This window comes from Hylobates moloch, unplaced genomic scaffold, assembly GCF_009828535.3.
Source record: "Hylobates moloch isolate HMO894 unplaced genomic scaffold, HMol_V3 SCAFFOLD_14, whole genome shotgun sequence".
NCBI classification, from domain to species: Eukaryota; Metazoa; Chordata; class Mammalia; order Primates; family Hylobatidae; genus Hylobates; species Hylobates moloch.
In genome coordinates this window covers 2,164,384-2,184,766 of record NW_026652289.1, presented here as the reverse complement: position 1 = coordinate 2,184,766, position 20,383 = coordinate 2,164,384, and the positions used below count along the sequence as shown (strand labels likewise).

General features: G+C 50.7%; 1 protein-coding gene across 1 annotated transcript in view; it reads left to right on the top strand.

The window, feature by feature from the left end:
* The window catches only part of TRPM2 (transient receptor potential cation channel subfamily M member 2), a 93,989-nt gene that overhangs the window by 32,865 nt on the left and 40,741 nt on the right, over positions 1 to 20,383 (top strand). The window contains 10 exon segments of the mRNA XM_058427493.1: positions 7,720 to 7,841; positions 8,088 to 8,441; positions 9,876 to 10,013; positions 10,964 to 11,093; positions 12,400 to 12,545; positions 13,359 to 13,471; positions 14,829 to 15,045; positions 18,338 to 18,456; positions 19,102 to 19,234; positions 19,722 to 19,893. Of these exon segments, the coding sequence (XP_058283476.1) occupies positions 7,720 to 7,841; positions 8,088 to 8,441; positions 9,876 to 10,013; positions 10,964 to 11,093; positions 12,400 to 12,545; positions 13,359 to 13,471; positions 14,829 to 15,045; positions 18,338 to 18,456; positions 19,102 to 19,234; positions 19,722 to 19,893 (1,644 nt within the window).

The window sequence follows — 20,383 nt, the reverse complement described above, 5'->3', positions numbered from 1 at the left end:
TCAACTTCCTGCTTGCTGGCTACTTTAGCTCCTCTGCCTCTGATGCAGGAAAGAGTGTAGAGGCAGAGCAGGGCCTCAGGAATGGTGCGACGGACTCGAGCTGTAGTGGCTTTCTGTGTAGCCTGGCCCATTCTCCAGGCCACAAACATCACTGTCTTCTTCTCATGCCACAGGAGAGAAGGCTTATGCCTCCTTGTCTTACCCAGCTGGCACCTGACACTGGGAAGCCTTGGTCTTATATATGCTCCTCCCACCCGATGCTGGGCTTCTCACCCTCCAGGGTCGGAGGCCCCAGGCTGATTCTGAAGGGCTCAGCAGAGTGGGCCCAGGCTGGGATCAGCAGGGAACTTTTGTGATAAAGTTTCATCATGTTTCTGTGTTGATTTGAGACTCCCCTTATCAAGGACTTGATGTTGTGCATAAAACCTCACACCAACAGCGAGATGATAGACTACATATTAGACCACAGATTAAGTCTTAATTTATCTCTCAATAGATTTAAGATAGATATTATACAAATTATCTTCTCTGACAACAAGATGAACTTAGGAATTAATAATGATGTAAAAGTGGAAAATTCACCAAGTTGTGGAAACTAAACAACACTACCTTAAACAGCCAATGGATCAAAGAAGAAATCAAAAGGGAAATCAAGAAACCAATGAAAACAAAAGCACAATCTATCAAAGCTTATGGGACATAGCAAAAACAATGCTAATGGAGAAATTTATAGTTATAAATGCTTACATTAAAAAATAAGATCTTAAACCAACAACCTAACTTTACAACTTAAGTAATTAGAAAAATAACAAATGAAATCCAAAAGTAGCAGAATGAAGGAAATAGTAAAGATTAGAGCAGAGATCAATGACATAAAGAATAGAAAATTGCAGAGAAAATCAATAAGGTAAAAAATTGGTTATTTGAAAAGATCAACAAAATTGACACACATTTAGCTAACTAGACTAAGAAAAAAGAAAGAAGATTCATATTACTAAAATTAGAAATGAAAGTAGGGACATTACTCCTGACTCTACAGAAATAAAAAGGATTCTGTGAACAACTGTATGCCAACAAGTTGGATAACCTAGATGTGTTAGTCTGTTTTATGTGACTAAAACAGAATACCACAGACTAAGTACTTTATAAACTACCTAGTACTCTATAAATCAATCACTGACCATCCTTGCATTCCCAGAGGATGGTCAGCATCCGGCAAAATTGAGGGCCCAGCATCTGGCAAGGGCCTGGCTCGTGTCATTCCAGAATGGCAGCACACACATGCCCTTCCAGTGGAAGGCAGAAGGGTAAGGGAGCACACAGACGCATGAAAGAGAGTAAGAAAGCAAGAGGGAGCTAAACTTGCTTTTTATAACAAGCCCATTCTTGCAATAACTAACCCACTCCCAAAATAAGACATTAATCCATTCATGAAGGCTTTGCCCTGTAATGGATCACCTCTATTAGGCCCCACCTCCCAACACTGTTATACTGGGGATTACATTTACAACACATGAACTTTGGGGAAAACATTCAAGCCATAGCACTAGATGAAATGAACTTATTTCTAGAAGCACAAAACCTACCAAGACTAAATCATAAAAAAATCAAAAGTCTGAATAGACCTATAAGTAGTAAGGAGACTGAATCAGTAATAAAAAATCTCCCCACAAAAGTTTTAAGGCTGATAGCTTTACTGGTGAATTCTACCAAATGTTTAAAGAACTAACACCAATCATTCTCAAACTTTCCCCAACAATTCAAGAAGGAAAACTTCCTAATTCATTCTTTGAGGCCAGCATTACTCTGATACCAAAGACAGACACTGCAAGAAAAGAAAACTACAGACCAATATCCATTATGAACATTGATACAAAATTCCTCAACAAAATATTAGCATACAAAATTCAGTAGCATTAACAGGATTATACACTATGACTACATGGGATTTATTCCTGGAATGCAAGGATGGTTCAACATATGAAAATTAATCAATACACCACATTAACAGAATGATGGGGAAAAAACCATGATTATCTCAACTGATACATTTGACAAAATTTGACATCCTTTCATGGTAAAAACATTCAACAAATTAGGAATAAAAGGAAACTGCCTTGATGTAATAAAAGCCATATATGAAAAACTCCCAGCGAATATCATGTTCAATGGTGAAAGACTGGGACATAGCAAAAACAGTGCTAATGGAGAAATTTATAGCTATAAAAGCTTACATTAAAAAATAAGATCTTAAACCAACAACCTAACTTTGCAGCTTAAGTAATTAGAAAAATAAGAACAAATGAAATCTTTTCCTCCAAGATAGCAATAAGGGAAGGATGTGTACTTTCACCACTTCTATTCAACATTGCATTGGAAGTTCAAGCCAGAGCAATTAGACAAGAAAAAGAAATAAAACTTATAAATTGGGAAGGAAGAAGTAGAATTATTTATGTTCACAGATGATATGATTTTCGTATTTGTCCATTTTCACACTGCTATAAAGAACTGCCCAAGACTGGGTAATTTATAAAGGAAAGAGGTTAAATTGACTCACAGTTCAGCATGCCTTGGAAGGCCTCAGGAAACTTACAATCATGGTGGAAGATGAAGGGGAAGAAAGGCACTGTCTTCACAAGGCGACAGGAAGGAGAGGTGCCAAATGAAGAAGGAAGAGCCCCTTCTAAAACCATCAGATCTCATGAGAACTTACTATCATGAGAATAGCACAGGGGAAACTGTCCCCACAATCCAACTACCTCCACCTGGTCTCTCCCTTGACACATGGGGATCATAGGGATTATAATTCAAGATGAGATTTGGGTGGGGACACAGAGCCTAACCATATCAATTTTCTATGCAGAAAACCATAAAGATTCCACAACATACCCCTGAACTAAGAAATGAATTCAGCAAAGTAGCAGGACACAAAATCAATACACAAAAATCTTCTGCATTTGCTGGGTGCGGTGGCTCATGCCTGTAATCTCAGCACTTTGGGAGGCTGAGGCGGGCAGATCACAAAGTCAGGAGATCGAGACCATCCTGGCTAACATAGTGAAACCCCGTCTCTACTAAAAATACAAAAATTCAGCTGTGTGTGGTGGCAAGCGCCTGTAGTCCCAGCTACTCGGGAGGCTGAGGCAGGAGAATGGTGTGAACCCAGGAGGCAGAGCTTGCAGTAAGCTGAGATCACACCACTGCACTCCAGCCTGGGTGACAGCAAGACTCCGTCCCCTCACCCCCTGCAAAAAAAAAAAAAAAAATCTGCTGCATTTCTATACACTAAAAATGAATAATCAGAAAAGGAAATTGTGAAAACAATTCTATTTACAGTAGCATCAAAAAGAAAAAAATACTGAGGAATTAATTAAACCAAGGGGGTGAAAGACTTGTACAATGAAAACTGTTAAACATTGCTGAAAGAAAAGAAAGACGACATAAATAAATGGAAAGACATCCCATGTTCATGAATTGGAAGCCTTAATATTGTTAAGATGTCAATACTAGTCAAAGAAATCTACAGATCCAATGCAATTCCTATCAAAACCCCAGTGATTTCTTTTTTTTTTTTTTGCAGAAATAGGAAAGCCCATCCTAAAATTCATGTGGAGTCTAAAGGGATCCCAAACAGCCAAAATAATTTTGAAAGGGAAGAACAAAGCTGGAAGACTCACACTTTCTGATTTCTAAACTCACTACAAAGCTATAGTAATCAAAACAGTGTGGTAATGGTGTAAAGAAAGACATAGAGGGCTGGGTGTGGTGGCTCATGCCTGTAATCCCAGCACTTTGGGAGGCCAAAGTGGGCTGATTGCTTGAGCTCAGGAGTTTGAGACCAGCCCAAGCAACATGGTGAAACCCTGTCTCTATAAAATATAAAAGCTGGGCAAGGTGGTTCATACTTGTAGTCCCAGCTGCATGGGAGGTTGAGGGGAGAGGATCACTTGAGCCCAGAAGGTTGGGGCTGCAGTGAGCTATGATAGTACCACTGTACTCCAGCCTGGGCAACAGAGCAAGACCCTGTCTCAAAAAAATCCCAAAAAGATATGGAGATCAATGGAATAGAATAATGAGCCCAAAAATAAACCCTCACATATATGGTCAAATGATATTTGACAGGAATGCAAAAATCATTGAGAGGGACAGTCTTTTCAACAAATGATGCTGGAAAACCTGGATATCCGCACACCAGAGAATCAAGTTAGGCCCTTACCTAACACCATATACAAAAACTAACTCAAAGTGGATCAAGGACTTCTGAATATAAGACCTAAACTCTTAGAAGAAAGCACAGGGCAAAAACTTCATGACAAAGGATTTGGCAGTGGTTTTTTGACCATGACACCTAAGGCACAGGAAACAAAAGAAAAAATAGATAAATTGGGCTTTATGAAAATTAAATAATTTTGTTCATCGGAAGATATTATCAACAGAGCAAAAAGGCAACCCATGGAATGGGAGAAAATATTTGCAAATCCTACATATGGTAAGGGATTGGTATCCAGAACATATAGAGAACTCCTATAACTCAACAATAAAAAAACAACACAATTCAAAAATGGGCAAAGTACTTAAATAGACATTTCTTTAAAGAAGATGTACAAATGGCCAATAAGCACATGAAAAGATGCTCAGCATCACTAATCATTAGAGAAATGCAGACCAAAACTAAGAGATAATCATTTCAAACACATTAGGATAGCTACTATAAAAAAGAACGGAAAATCACAAATGTTGGCCAGTGTGTGGAGAAACTGGAACCCTTGTGCACTGCTAGTGGATATGTAACATGGTGTAGCTGCCGTGGAAAACAGGATGACAGTTCCTTAAATATTTAAAAATACAATTCCTGTATGATCCAGCTATTCCACTTCTAGACATATATGCCACTCCCCACCCCCAAATTTAAAGCAGGGTCTGGAAGAGATATTTGTATACTCATGTTCATAGCTGCATTATCCACAATGCTAAAAAGTGGAAGCAGCCCAAGTGTCCATTGACAGAAGAATAGATAAGCAAAATGTGGTCTATTCCTACAATGGAATATTACTGAGCTTTAAAAAGGAAGGAAATTCTGACACATGCTGCAACATGGATGAACCTTGAAGACACGTTAAGTGAAATAAGCCAGTCACAAAAGGACAAATACTATATGATTCCACTTACGTGAGGTCCCTGGAGTAGTCAAATTCATGGAGGCAGAAAGTAGAATGGTGGGTGCCAGGGTCTGGGGGAGAGGCAAATGGGGAGTTAATGTTTAATGGGGATAGAGTTTTAGTTTCCAAGATAAAAAGATATATGGAGAAGGACAGTGATGATGGCTGCACAACATTATGAATGTACTTAAGACCAGTGAACTGTACGCTTAAAAATATTTGGCTGGGTGAGCTGGCTCATGCCTATAATCCCAGTACTTTGGGAGGCTGAGGTGGGAGGATCACTTGAGCCCAGCCTAGGCAACATAGAGAACCCTGTCACTACAAAAAATTTAAAAAAAACTAGCCAGGCGTGATGGCGCACACCTGTACTCTTAGTTACTCAAGAGGCTGAGCTGGGAGGATTGCTTGAGCCCAGCACGTTGAGGCTTATGATTATAAATATGATCACAGCACTGTGCTCCAGCCTGGGTGACAGAGTAAGACCCTGTCTCAAAAACAAAAACAAATCAACCCAAAAAGTTAAGATGGTAAATTTTATGCTACATGTATTTTACCACAATTTAAAAGCATAATGAATTTTAAAATATCAACTTTATGAAGGTTCAGCTTAGAGACAATAAGCTCCCCCAATTCTAAATGTACTGTATAACAAGCCTAGACATCGTGACCCACCACAGTCTCCATACAGGACATCTCCCCTACCCTGAATGTTCCCTCATGGCCCTTTGTAGTTCAGCCTCCCTCCAGCCTGGCTCTGGAAATCATCTGTCTGCTTTCTGTCACTATAGATTAGTTTTGCCCATTTTAGAACGTCACATGAATGAAATCATACATGATACATTCTTTCATGTCTTGTTTCTTTTGCTCAGTGCATTGTTTTTGAGATTCATCCATGTTGTTGCATGTGTCAGAACTTTGTTCTTTTTTGTCTGTGAAGGAGTATCCTATTGTGTGAATATACCACAGGTTGTTTTTCCATTCATCTGTTGGTGTGCATTTAGGTTGTTTCCAGTTTGGGGCTATTATGAATAAAGCTGCTATTTGTCTCCATTTCTCCTGGGTCAATATCTAGGAGTGGAATTACTGACCTTTATGGTAAGTATATGTTTCACTTTGTAAAAAACTGACAAACTTTTCTGAAAAGATTGCATTCCTTTTCCTGTGTGCTGGCAATGGATGAGCGTTACCCTACATCCTTGCCCACACTTGGTGTTGTCAGTCTTTTAAACTGTAGCCATCCTAGTGGGTATGAAGTGACATCTCGTTGTGGTTTGAATTTACATTTCCCTGAGGACTACTGATGTAGAGCATCATTTCAAGGACTTTTTGGCCATTTGCCTCTCCTCCTTCTGAAATGTCTTTCAGATCTCTTGTCTATTTTTATTTGATTATTTGTCTTTCAGTTTTCAATTTTTAAGAGTTATTTGTATATTCTGATACAAATCCTTTGTCAGATATTATTTTCTCATGGTGTGTAGTTTGCTTTCATATTTTCTTCAAGATGTCTTTGAAGAGCAGGAGGCTTAAATTTTTTTTTTTTTTTTGAGATGGAGTCTCACTCTGTTGCCCAGGCTGGAGTGCAGTAGCATGATCTCGGATCATTGCAAGCTCCGCCTCCTGGGTTCATGCCATTCTCCTGCTTCAGCCTCCCAAGTAGCTGGGATTACAGGCGTCCACCACCACACCTGGCTAATTTTTTGTATTTTTAGTAGAGATGGGGTTTTGCTGTGTTAGCCAGGATGGTCTCGATCTCCTGACCTCATGATCTGCCCACCTCAGCCTCCCAAAGTGCTGGGATTACAGGCGTAAGCCACCGCACCTGGCCAATTTAATCAATTTTTCTTTATGGTTCATGTTCTTTGTGTCATAGCTAAGAGATCTCTGCCCATCCCAAGATTGCAGATATTTTCTTCTGTTTTCTGATGGCAGCTTTGTAGACATAGCCTTTATGTTTGGGCCTATGAACCGCTTCAGGTTGATTCTTGTGTATGGTGTGAGGTAAGGGTCAAAGTTCTTTTTTCTTTTTCCCCAAATAACAACTCATGTTTAAAAAAGTTAAACCAGAAAGGGAGCACAGAAACTACTTGAGCAAAATAACTTGTCCTGAGAACCAGTGAGGTGGTTGTTACTGTTGAACATTTACAGGCAGTTGAGGCAGGAAAGGAAATGTGATGGCTTCCGAGTCCTGAGTTCTGGATGTTAGTGTAAGATGCCTGCCCTCCAGAGACCTATGTCTTCTTAAAACAGGGAGGCCTTTTTCTTGCTCACTGCCCACCTGTCGCTCAGGGGCCAGGGCATGGCCAGGAGGAGGGCAGGGGAAACAGGGGTGAGTGGACGTGATGACCAAAGCGCCAAGATTCACTGATTCTGACCCGAAATGGAATGTGCTTTTGCAAGGCTGTGTGTATGGGAGGAGGTCACTGGGTGCTGCACCTGTCACTTTGAATTGTTGAGAGGCAAGGGCTCATGACACATCCCTGACTCTGACGTCATTTCCCTGGAGGGAAATGGCTTTGAGCCCCGGATCGAGGCCCAGTGTGTACCTGTTCATCTGCAGCCTCACGGAGCCAAGACCACTTTGGCCATGAGAACTGGGACCACCAGCTGAAATTGGCAGTGGCATGGAATCGCGTGGACATTGCCCGCAGTGAGATCTTCACGGATGCGTGGCAGTGGAAGGTAAGTCTTCCAGAGCACCCTGTGGAGGGGCCCACTGGGCCCACATGCATTGCACCACTGAAGCAAGGGCAGGCAAAGGTCGCATTGTCTGGATCCCAGCCCTTCCCTTGAGGGTGGGTGACCTGGGCAGCTTTCATCCTCCCCAGGTTGGGGACAACAGCAGCCCCCATCTCCAGGGTCTTTGAGATCAGGATGACGTGGGGTGATGACCAAATGCAACCATCACCGCACAATGTTTGCTCTCAGCCTTCAGATCTGCACCCCACGATGACAGCTGCACTCATCTCCAACAAGCCTGAGTTTGTGAAGCTCTTCCTGGAGAACGGGGTGCGGCTGAAGGAGTTCGTCACGTGGGACACCTTGCTCTACCTGTACGAAAACCTGGAGCCCTCCTGCCTATTCCACAGCAAGCTGCAGAAGGTGCTGGCGGAGGATCCCGAGCGCCTGGCTTGCGCGCCAGCGGCGCCCCGCCTGCAGATGCACCACGTGGCCCAGGTGCTGCGGGAGCTGCTGGGGGACTTCACACAGCCGCTTTACCCCCGGCCCCGGCACAGCGACCGGCCGCGACTCCTGCTGCCAATGCCCAACATCAAGCTCAACGTGCGTGCTGGTAACGGGGCCCAGCCTGGCCTCGCCCGCGCGGGCTACTGCTATGTTCTTAGAGCTCTCTGTTTTTAAAATTAGCTTTTATTTTTATTAGAAAAGACACACGCTCTATCTTAGGCTGCTTGGGCTGCTATAACAAAATTCCACAGACGGGGCAGAAACTACTAGTTTATTTTCTCGAAATTCTGGAGGCCCAAAGTCCCAGATTAAGGCACGAGCAGGGCTGGCTTCTGGCCAGTGCCTCTTCCTGCTTGCACGTGGCTGCCCTCTTGCTGTGTCTTCACATGACAGACAGAAAAGTCTCTGGTGCCACTTCCTCTTCTTTTTCTTTTATTTATTTATTTATTTTTTTTTGAGACAGGCTCTCTGCCGCCCAGGCTGGACTGCAGTGGCGCGATCTTGGCTCACTGCAACCTCTGCCTGCCGGGTTCACACTATTCTCCTGCCTCAGCCTCTCGAGTAGCTGGGACTACAGGCGCCCGCCACCACGCCCGGCTAATTTTTTGTATTTTTAGTAGAGACGGGGTTTCACTGTGTTAGCCAGGATGGTCTCGATCTCCTGACCTCGTGATCCGCCCGCCTCGGCCTCCCAAATTGCTGGGATTACAGGCATGAGCCACTGCGCCAGCCCCGGTATGGCTTGGTTTTATACATTCACAATCTGTGCTTCTTAAGTCCACTGCGTTTATTTAAGACACTCAGTTGAAATATGCTTAGGAAGGTCCAAAGCAGAAGCTCAGGCTTATCTGTACCTGTGGTTTAGGAAGAAAAACACATTTCTTTATAATGAAAAACCTTCAGGAAATTTCTAGGATCACTTGAGGTGTGTTTTGTACGGTATGCGATGTGGGAGACGGTTTTTTTTCTACCGCTGGGGAGTGTTTCCCAGCTACCTGAGTACGCGTTTCCTGGTCCGGGGAAAAGCCTAGCCACGTAGGGAGCTGGGTCTGGGTGAGGTGCCCTGTCCTTGCTCATGAGTGAGCCTTGTTGCCCCCCTGGCAGATCTTTCCTAGTGGCCTTTCTGCCACAGACACTGCAGGAGAGTCCCTCAGGGAGAAGACACTCACTGACCTATTAACACACTCCACTGTGCTAGAATTTTGCTTTGTTGAAAGCAGCTTTGATGCCATCAGATAAGACTGGGGAACCTTGAAGTGCCTGGCATGAAACAAGAGTCTACAAATGTTGGTAAAGGAGTTGGATGGGTATTTCACTTTCTAGGTATCTCCAGAACAGTGTTTTAAAAAACTTCCGTGTGCATAAGAATGATCTAGGGTGTTGCTGAAAATGCAGGTTGTAGTTCTCCAGGGACAGTGAGATGCTGAGAAGGTCGGGGCTGGGGTCAGGGCCTGCACCTCAGACAGGCTCCGCCGGTGACTCTGGGCCAGGGGGGCCCGCCTGGGGCTCTGACAGTCCACTGCTCACCAGGTGCAGGGAGTGAGCCTCCGGTCCCTCTACAAGCGTTCCTCAGGCCATGTGACCTTCACCGTGGACCCCATCCGCGACCTTCTCATTTGGGCCATCGTCCAGAACCGTCAGGAGCTGGCAGGAATCATCTGGGCTCAGGTAATAAGAACAGCTTCTCAGCAGACACAGCTATAGGCCAGCGGCCAGCTGGGGAGCCTGAGGCCAAGTGCAAGTGGAGGCTGTGGAGGGGTGTGGAGGCTGTGGAGGGGTGTGGAGGCTGTGGAGGGGTGTGGAGGCTGTGGAGGGGTGTGGAGGCTGTGGAGGGGTGTGGGCGTCTCCAACACCGGGAAGGACTTGGGGAACATGGAGGTGGAGAACAAAGAACTTAGCTCTAGGCAGGAAAGGAATTTTTTTTTTTTAAGACCGAGCTTTGCTCTGTTGCCCAGGCTGGAGTGCAGTGGCACGATCTCAGCTCACTGCAACCTCCGCCTCCCGTGTTCAAGCGATTCTCCTGCCTCAGCCTCCAGAGTAACTGGAACAACAGGCATGTGCCGGCATGCCTGGTTAATTTTTTATATTTTAGAAGAGATGGGGTTTCACCATATTGGCCAGGCTGGTCTCGAACTCCTGACCTCATGATCCGCCTGACTCAGCCTCCCAAAATGCTGGGATTACAGGCGTGAGCCACTGTGTCCGGCCCGGGAAAGGAATTTTTAAATTAAAAGTTCTGCTAAAAAAAACTGGTTCTGTGGTTATGTCCAGGGCCAAGTCTCGCTGGGCACGCACAGGCCAGGTGGTGCCGCCCTCTACAGCTCACACGGGTTCCGATGGGGGCTGGTGCATGTGCTGGGCATGTGCTGTCCGTTAGGCTTTGCAGGGCAAGCAGACCCCTCCCACAGACCACGCAGGAGCCTGGGCCATCAGAGGCTGTGTATTGACTGGGGTAGGGCTTAAATTGTCTGTATAGATGTGGTCACACACAGTGATTGCCCAGTGGCCCGCACTGTCCCCAGGCCTTGTTTTCATCACCTGGGGCAGTGTGTTGGGTTCCTCAGGCTGGGTTTGAGCCTGGCTCTTTAGAGTCTCACAGTGGCTCCTCTGGTCCCCAGAGCCAGGACTGCATCGCAGCGGCCTTGGCCTGCAGCAAGATCCTGAAGGAGCTCTCCAAGGAGGAGGAGGACACGGACAGCTCGGAGGAGATGCTGGCGCTGGCGGAGGAGTATGAGCACAGAGCCATCGGTGAGCTCTGCTGGGCACGGGCTGCGGGCCATGGCTCAGCCATGCATGCCCTCACTGGGGTCCCTGTCCCTGGGTCTCAGCCATGCACACCCTCACCTGGAGTTCCTGTCCCTGGGTCTCAGTCCCATGTGCCCTCACCCTGGGGTCTTTGTCCCTGGGCCGCAGCCCTGCACGCTCACCCTGGGGTCCTCATCCCAGAGCCTCGGCCCTGTAACCACCCAGTGGGTTCGTCTTGCCTGCTGCTCAGATAGAGCCCATTTGTTAAGACAGCGAGATTGCAACAGAGAACGAGTTTAATTCACAGAGCCGGCTGAATGGGATGCTGGAGTTTCATTACCCAAATCAGTCTCCCTGAACATTTGGAGCCCTTTTCTTTTTTTTGAGATGGAGTCTCACTCTGTCGCCCAGGCTGGAGTGCAGTAGCACAATCTCGGCTCACTACACCCTCTGCCCTCTGGATTCAAGCGGTTCTCCTGTCTCAGCCTCCCGAGTAGCTGGGATTACAGGTGCATGCCACCACACCTGGCTAATTTTTGTAGGCTGGTCTCGAATCCTAACCTCAGATGATCCGCCCACCTTGGCCTCCCAAAGTGCTGGGATTACAGGCGTGAGCCACCATGCCTGGCGAGACTGGGATTTTTTAAGGATAATTTGGTGGGTAGGGGGCCAGGCAGTGGGGAGTACTGATTGGTTGGGCCAGAGATGAAATCACAGCGGCTCAAAGTGGGTTCTTCTCACTGTCTGCTATGCATGATCACAGCGGGTTGAAGTGGATTCTTCTTGCTGTCTGCTGTTCCTAGTGGGTAGAAGTAGGTTCTTCTCGCTGTCTATTGTTCCTGATCACAGGGGTCGAAGTGGGTTCTTCTCGCTGTCTGCTGTTCTGGGTGTGGACACAGAACTGGTTGGGCCAGATCTCCAGTCGGGGTGGTGTCAGGGATGCATCAGAATGCAGGCTTTCAAAATACCCTGGGTTTTCCAAGAGTGATGTTACTCCTAGGAAGAGTTGGCGAGGTTTGGAATCTTGTGGCCTCTGGCTGCATGACTCCTAGACTGTAATTTCTAATTGGTGGCTACTTCGTTAGTCTTACAAACGCAGACTGCTCCCAGGCAAGAAGGGGGTTCGTTTCGGGAAAGGCCTGCTCGTTTCGGGAAATCTTTGTTTGGAAGTTAAACTATAAACGAAGTTCCTCTCAAAGTTAGTGTGGCCTGTGCCCAGGAGTGGACAAGGGCAGCTTGGAGGTTAGAAGCAAGAGGGCTCAGTGATTATGATCTGCTGCTCTGATGGGGCTCTGATGTCTCCGCCCAGGGGTCTTCACCGAATGCTACAGGAAGGACGAAGAGAGAGCTCAGAAACTGCTCACCCGCGTGTCTGAGGCCTGGGGGAAGACCACCTGCCTGCAGCTCGCCCTGGAGGCCAAGGGCATGAAGTTTGTGTCTCACGGGGGCATCCAGGTGACCTCCCAAGGGCTCCTTCCAGAAACAGACGCCTGTGGTGCCTGCAGGGTGGACACAGCCTCCTGTTTGTGCAGTTGGCATGCACACTCACACAGGCTTCAGGGCCCTCAGCAGCTCGGGGACAGTGCCTGACCCCTCGGCCACCTGCTCCAGGCTCTGGCCTCCCATTTTGCAGATGGGGGAAACTAAGATGAAGCAAAAGCAGGAGCTGGTGGCCATGGAGGTCGCAGTTCACCTCCCCATGGATGTTCCTACCTGGGAGCGGCAGGCAGAAGCCCAGGTGGCTCTGGGAACGGTGTCCGCCCTCTCTCCCTGGAGGGATAAGCGGGACACGGCGTGTCTCCCTGGAGCAGCAAGGGCTCCCAGGCATGGCTGCCCTCAGCATCGCCCTGGCACCCCTGGCAAGGCCTGGCTCACAGCGAGTGCCCCTTGCACGCTGGCCTTCCTTGGAGCTCCGAGCTATTGCCAAGTCCATGAGCTCCCATTGTGTCCTGGGCTGTGCCAGGCCTAGGGAGGCCTGGGGAGGGGTCCTGTCCCCCACTGCAGAGCTCAGAGGGGCCAGTGCTCTACAGCTTGCAACTGTGGGGCCTTTGAAGCCAGCAGAGATGAGGTCCCTTAGCTTGAGGTCGGGTGAAAGGCGGGATTGGGCACCCAAAGCCCCAGGGCAAGCTGTGTCTTCACCACTTTCTGCTGTGAGACTGCAGGCCAGCTCTGTCCACTAGGCACCCCGAGTCCTCAGCAGACAGCTGACGGGCACCATCTGGGGCACAGGGCTGGGCACCGCTGTCCTGAGACTGCCCCCATCCGCAGGCCTTCCTGACCAAGGTGTGGTGGGGCCAGCTCTCCGTGGACAATGGGCTGTGGCGTGTGACCCTGTGCATGCTGGCCTTCCCGCTGCTCCTCACCGGCCTCATCTCCTTCAGGTGCTGCAGGGCTGTGGGGCTGTGGGACTGCGGGGCTCCGGGACTGCGGGGCTCCGGGACTGCGGGGCTGCGGGGCTGCGGGGCTGTGGGGCTGTGGGAGGGGCTCCTGGGGGCTCCGGATCTTCCCTAGATCCCCTCGCTGGGAGCAAGTCACCTGTCCTCAGAATTGTCCCCGGATCCTGGGGCCGTAGAGATGGCAGTGGGAAGCAGAGCAGGGCCCCACGTACTGGAAGCACCTGCCCTGCCCCAGCCCCAGCACTGATCTCATGTTGCTGGTGAGCCTGTCCCTCGGCCACAGCAGCCTGGGGTCGAAGAGGCCAGGAAAGATGGTCTCCTGCTCCTGCCAGCACTGCAGACCTGAGCCAGTCTGGGGCGCGGGCAGTTAGTGCAGGTCTGGGATGCAGGCAGCGAGCTGCGGCTGAGTGCCTCCCTGTCCTCGCAGCCGCAGAGCCTGTATTGATGGCATTGCTTTCCCTTCTGCAGGAGAAGGACATGGCTGGCTATGGTTGAAGACCTGGCCTGGCCTGGTGTCCCCACCTGCACCTCCTCAGAGGCTTGCTGGGGCGTTGTGGGGTCTGCTGTGTTTTACTGAGGGCTGGATGGAGGCTCAGGGTCTCCTGGGAGTCAGGGCAGATTCAAGACCCCAGCGAGGTGGCTGAGCCCCTTCTGCAACCCACAGGCCACAGTGCCCGCCTCCTTCCCTTTCTCTTCACGGCCAGGATGGGTACCTGAGTGCTCAGGAATCCTGGTGGGAAACTGAGGCAGGGAGGAGCGGCTCAGGTGTCTTAAAGCAGTGCTGGCTCCTCCCCTGCTGTCCCGAGGATGGCAGAGCCGTGTCACTGATGGCCGCCTCTGCTCCCGTTCCAGCGGCCCTGGGATAGGGACCTGGGATCAGGGCACACCACAGGGGGAGTGTGGTCAGCTCTGCCCCCACTAAGGATGGCAAGGAAAGCCTGTCCCCATTTACAGGAGGGTGACCAAGGCCTGAGCGTCCACTGAGCACCGGGAGCTCTGAAGCTGGGGCCCTCCCAAGGCTGGGCTTGGGGCAGGCTGGGCCTCCCTGTGTGCAGCCATGAGGGTCATGGCCATGGGCAGGGCATCAGTGGGCGTCCCTGTGTCCTCACTTTGCTGGGCTGTGGGGTCCAGCCCCACCCCGGTGACTGCATGTGGCGCTCCCAGGCTGCGCTGTGCCAGCTCTGTCTGTAGCTGCCGTTATGGCCCTGGATCCCTGAGTGATTTTGCCCCTAAAAGCACATCTCTCTGAGGGGCACGGGGGATCATGGGGTGGCCAAGGCCTGTGGAGGTCAGGACCCTGGCCCTGGCGGTCACTGTCTCCTCTCTGCTGCGACGGCCACAGGGAGAAGAGGCTGCAGGAGGTGGGCACCCCCGCGGCCCGCGCCCGTGCCTTCTTCACCGCGCCCGTGGTGGTCTTCCACCTGAACATCCTCTCCTACTTTGCCTTCCTCTGCCTGTTCGCCTACGTGCTCATGGTGGACTTCCAACCTGTGCCCTCCTGGTGCGAGTGTGCCATCTACCTCTGGCTCTTCTCCTTGGTGTGCGAGGAATTGCGGCAGGTACAGCCCCACCCGCTTTTCCACGCCCCAGCCCGGGGCCACCCACCTGGCTGCATTCTCATAGGGGACCCAGGGCTTAGAGCCCACCCCATCTAGCCTGCCCAGCTCCCTGCAATCTGAGCAGAGCCGGTGTTTCCTCCCCAAAATGGGTAGCTGGGGCCCTGCCCTCCAAGCCCCTCCCTCCTCATGCCCCCTGCGCCTGCTTCCCTGCTTTCCCTCGGCCCAGACATCCTTCCCTCCTGGAGACTGGCTGATCAGCTCAAGGTGGATGCCCTGACCTTGTGGACTATGAATGAGTGTGTCCCTTCCCCCAGGAAGAGCAGTGCAAGGTGTGGGGTCCCTAAGACCCCTCTCACATTCAATAACGAGCCAGAAGGACCCACAGATGCTGGGGAGTGGCAATGCTCACTTATGGTTTCTTAAGCAAAAGTCTACAGACTAAACCAGCCAGGGGGAGGGACGCAGCTGCATCCAGGACAGCTCTGAGCCCAGGGAGGTGTGGGTGGCACTCCATCCTCCCAGTGATGATGTGTGGCCTCATGCATGGAGGCACGGTCCCCAGGGAGGCTCATGGGCCTTGGTGTCTACTGGAGGTCAGTCACAGAGGCGCGGCTGACACCACATGGTTGACCTCAGTCTCCAGCCCTCCAAAGGTCAAACTGAAAACTGCCTAGGGCCCCACCCCAAATCACACTGTGGGACCACCTGGCGTGGCCCAGGCCCCAGGAACAAAGACACCCTCATCAGGCGGACATTCCAAGGGCTCAGAGGCTACCTCCCTGGAGCTGGGCGAGGCCAAGCTGCCCTCCAGGTGGGGCGAATCCCTTACTGTGTGGGGTCTTCACTGTGCCCCCGTGGTGCCTGCACCTGCTGGCAGCCGGTGAATGGGAACTAGGTCCATGGGACCCTCAGGGCAGTGGTGAGGGGGTGGGGTTGGCCCACGGGGCAGTGGTCCTGGCTTAGACTCATCTCTGCTCTCTAACCTTGGTGGACCACCAGGCCCCCAGTTAGAAAGCAGTGTGCACTGTGTAAACACCACTGCCTGCTGGGGCCCTGGGGGAGGCACCGGCGTCCCCAGGAAGGAAGATCAGGTCCAGGACTCGGCGGGGCCTGGGAGCTGTGCTGTGGCCCTGGCTGTGCTGGGCTCTCCTTGGCCCTCCTCTTGCCACATGTCTTCTGCCACCAGACCCTCTCTACGAGGGGCCAGAGGCCTCCATGCACCCCCAGCCCCAGCCCCATGGGCAGCAGCCTGAGAGCAGAGGGGGCACTTCCTTCTCCCTGCATCTGTCTGTGATCTGGGGAGGGCCCTGGGTGGTCCTGCTGGTCACCTGCCCCACCTGTCCAGCTGCTGGGTCCTGGGGCCTGGGTCTAGGGAGGGTGTGGGGACTCCTGCCAAGTAGGCCAAAGGGGGGCTCCCACAGCCCCTGTCAGGGTCCTCCACTCTTGGCCTGCTGAAGAAGCAGTGTGGCCCCTGACAGAACAAAGATCCTTGTGGGAAGGCAGCTGGCACCTGATATTGAGGAGGGGGCTGCTCCAACACACACACACACACACGTGCACACACATGCATACACATACAGGTACATGCACACAAATGTACACACAAATACATAGGCACACATACATGCATATGCACACATACATACATGCATATGTACACATATACACATACACACATGAACACAGCACATGCATAGGCACACATGTGCATATGCATACACACATGCACACACATGCATACACACATACATGCACACATACACATGCATACACACGTATGTATGGACACATGCATATAGAGATGCACACACATGCACACACGCATACACATACATACACAAATATACACACAGATAAATACATGTATACATACATGCACACATGCATACACATACATGCATACACATACACATTACACACGTGCATACACACAAATATACACATACACACACATGCACACACATACACACACAGCACACAAATGCATACACACGTACACAATATACACAGGTACATATATGCACACATACATGCACACACACATGTATATACACATACATGCAGATACACAAATATATGCATCACACAAGCACATATACACATACATACGCACATGAACAAACACACGTACACACATACACATATACACAAGCACATACATACATATGCACACATACATGAACATACACATATGAACACACACATACAGACATACACATATACACACACGTACACACAAAAAACATACAAATACACATACACACGCAGACATACATATACACATGCACACACGCATGCATACATAATACATGCACACATGTATGTGCATACACATAGACACACATGCATACACATACAAATACATGCACACACATACAGAATGCACACATACATACACAATGCACACATACGTGCACACATGCATATTCACACACACATACATGCAGAATGTATGTACATACACATATATGCACACACAGGTGCTGAGTGAGCAGGGGGCCGGGGTAGCTGCTGCCAGCACTACTCTGCATTGTTCCTCCACGTCCTGTTCCCATCTCCCTCACTGACCCAGCTCTCTTCAGATCAGAACCAATGTTCGGATTTGCTGACCATGATGATAGCGTCAGTGGCAGTGATGATAGTGATGATAGTGATGATAGTGATAGTGATGATAGTGACAGTGATGATAGTGGCAGTGATGATAGTGATAGTGATGATAGTGGCAGTGATGATAGTGGTAGTGATGATAGTGACAGTGATGATAGTGATAGTGATGATAGTGATAGTGATGATAGTGGTAGTGATGATAGTGACAGTGATGATAGTGATAGTGATGATAGTGGTAGTGATGATAGTGGTAGTGACAGTGATGATAGTGACAGTGATGATAGTGATAGTGATGATAGTGGTAGTGATGATAGTGGTAGTGACAGTGATGATAGTGACAGTGATGATAGTGGCAGTGATGACAGCGGCAGTGATGACAGCGGCAGTGATGACAGCGGCAGTGATGACAGCAGTAGTGATGACAGTGACAGTGATGACAGCGGCAGTGATGACAGTGGCAGTGATGACAGTGACAGTGATGACAGCGGCAGTGATGACAGTGGCAGTGATGATAGTGACAGTGATTGTGATGATAGTGGATAGTGATGTGACAGTGATGGTGACAGCAAGGATGGTGATGATAGTGACAGTGACTGTGATGATAGTGGATAGTGATGTGACAATGACAGTGAGGATAGTAAGAGTGACAGCCTGTCTGCCTTCCCACCGCCCCTCTTCCCAGTAGCTCTTCTATGACCCTGACGAGTGCGGGCTGATGAAGAAGGCAGCCTTGTACTTCAGTGACTTCTGGAATAAGCTGGACGTCGGCGCGATCTTGCTCTTCGTGGCGGGGCTGACCTGCAGGTGAGTGGCCTCACCCCGATGGCAGGCCCCTGTCTGAGGCAGCCAGCCCCGCAGGGGATGAGCACAGGCCGGCCCGGAGCCAGCCGCACCGGGTGAGGCTCAGCTCCTCTGTGAACCCTGGATTGTCATCTGTCCAGTGGGTGTCCAGGCAACAGCGCCCCACCTACCCTTGGGATTGTTGAGGGAGCACAGAAGGGGCATGAGTGCTCCCGGCAGAGCTGAGATTGTCCATGTACAAGGGGCCATGGATGGCAACCTCTGGAATTGTCCCAGCTCCATGGACACGCGGCTGCCGCTTTCTCCCTCTGCCTCCCTACCGTGGGGTCACTGCACTGCCTGTGACGGTCTCGTGTCTCTGCGAGGCCACGGCCCCCTTTCTCTGAGGCAATAGGGCCCTGGCTACCTGCTGGCTCCCCAGGTGCCCCCGCGCCAGGCTGCCCTGTGGGGCTGGGCGTCTGGACCTTTCTGAAGAAAAGTGGGAGGCTCTGTTCCTCAATCTCATGCCGGCTTTGAACACCTGGGATGCAGAGCCCTTTGCCTCCAGGGCCCACCTGGGCTAGGACAGGTGGAGGGGCGGCGGGGGACAGCTCTGGGGGCCGCTGTGAGCAGGTGGCTGAAGTGTGTGTGCTTCTGCCCGGTGGCCAGGCTCATCCCGGCGACGCTGTACCCCGGGCGCGTCATCCTCTCTCTGGACTTCATCCTGTTCTGCCTCCGGCTCATGCACATTTTCACCATCAGTAAGACGCTCGGGCCCAAGATCATCATTGTGAAGAGGATGGTAAGGGGCGGGGGCACTGGCTCCATCGTGCCTGCAGCCCAGGGTGGGCCTCGGGGAGGGCAGGCCTCTTGCCACTGGCTCGGATTGGGGCTTAAACACACCTGCAGGTTCCCCGTCCCTGCTTCGCCCCTTGGGCTCCCAAGAATGCCCTTCTCGTATCTTTGACTGTATGTCACCTCTTCCAGGAAGCCTTCCCTCATTCTCCTCTCTGATCCCCACTTATTCCTGACCTCTGATTCAGCTCTAGGAGCTTTCCTCCTCGGGTCACGGTTATGTCTGACCCTCTTGCACTTTGTGGTGCCAGCACAAATATGTCGGCAGTCCACGAGGGTGTGGAGGCAGCCCCAGGACCGCTCCAGCGAGCCTCCTGCATGCCATGTCTGTACTGTGAGTGGCAGTGCCGTCTCCACCGCTTCTGGGCCTGCCTCTGCGCCCAGTGAGTGTCGGGGGCCAGGAGAGTGTAGCCCACGCACTCTCTGTCCTGCAGATGAAGGACGTCTTCTTCTTCCTCTTCCTGCTGGCCGTGTGGGTGGTGTCCTTCGGGGTGGCCAAGCAGGCCATCCTCATCCACAACGAGCGCCGGGTGGACTGGCTGTTCCGAGGGGCCGTCTACCACTCCTACCTCACCATCTTCGGGCAGATCCCGGGTTACATTGACGGTAGGAGCCGGGCGCCATGGGAGCTCGGGTGGTGATGCCGGGAAGCAGGAGAGGCTGGAAAGGGGCTGCAGCCTGAGTGGGAGCGAGGCCGGCTCTGTCGGGGTCTTGCGGTTCCCACCAGGCCAGCGTCCTCCCTGGGGGCATTCATTCCCCAGCTCCTGTGGCAGGAAGTAGAAGGGGCTCCACCAGGGGAGGGAGGAGGGTGGGCCTGGTGGGGATGGGGGTGGGTGGTGCCACGCAGAGGTCAGAGTGGGCCGAGGGCACCTGGGGCATCAGCTGACAGCCCCCTGAAATGGAATGTCACCCTGTTTCCCCTTTCCCTCTCACCTCAATCAGAAATAACTTCCTTCTTCTCTTGATGGAAAGAATTCATTCCTCCCTCCCTCCTTCCCTACCTCCTTCCCTTTCCTCCCCTCCCCCTCCCTCCATCCCTCCTTCCCTTCCTTCCTTCCTCCCTCCCTCCCTTTCCTCCCTCCCTCCCTCCCTCCCT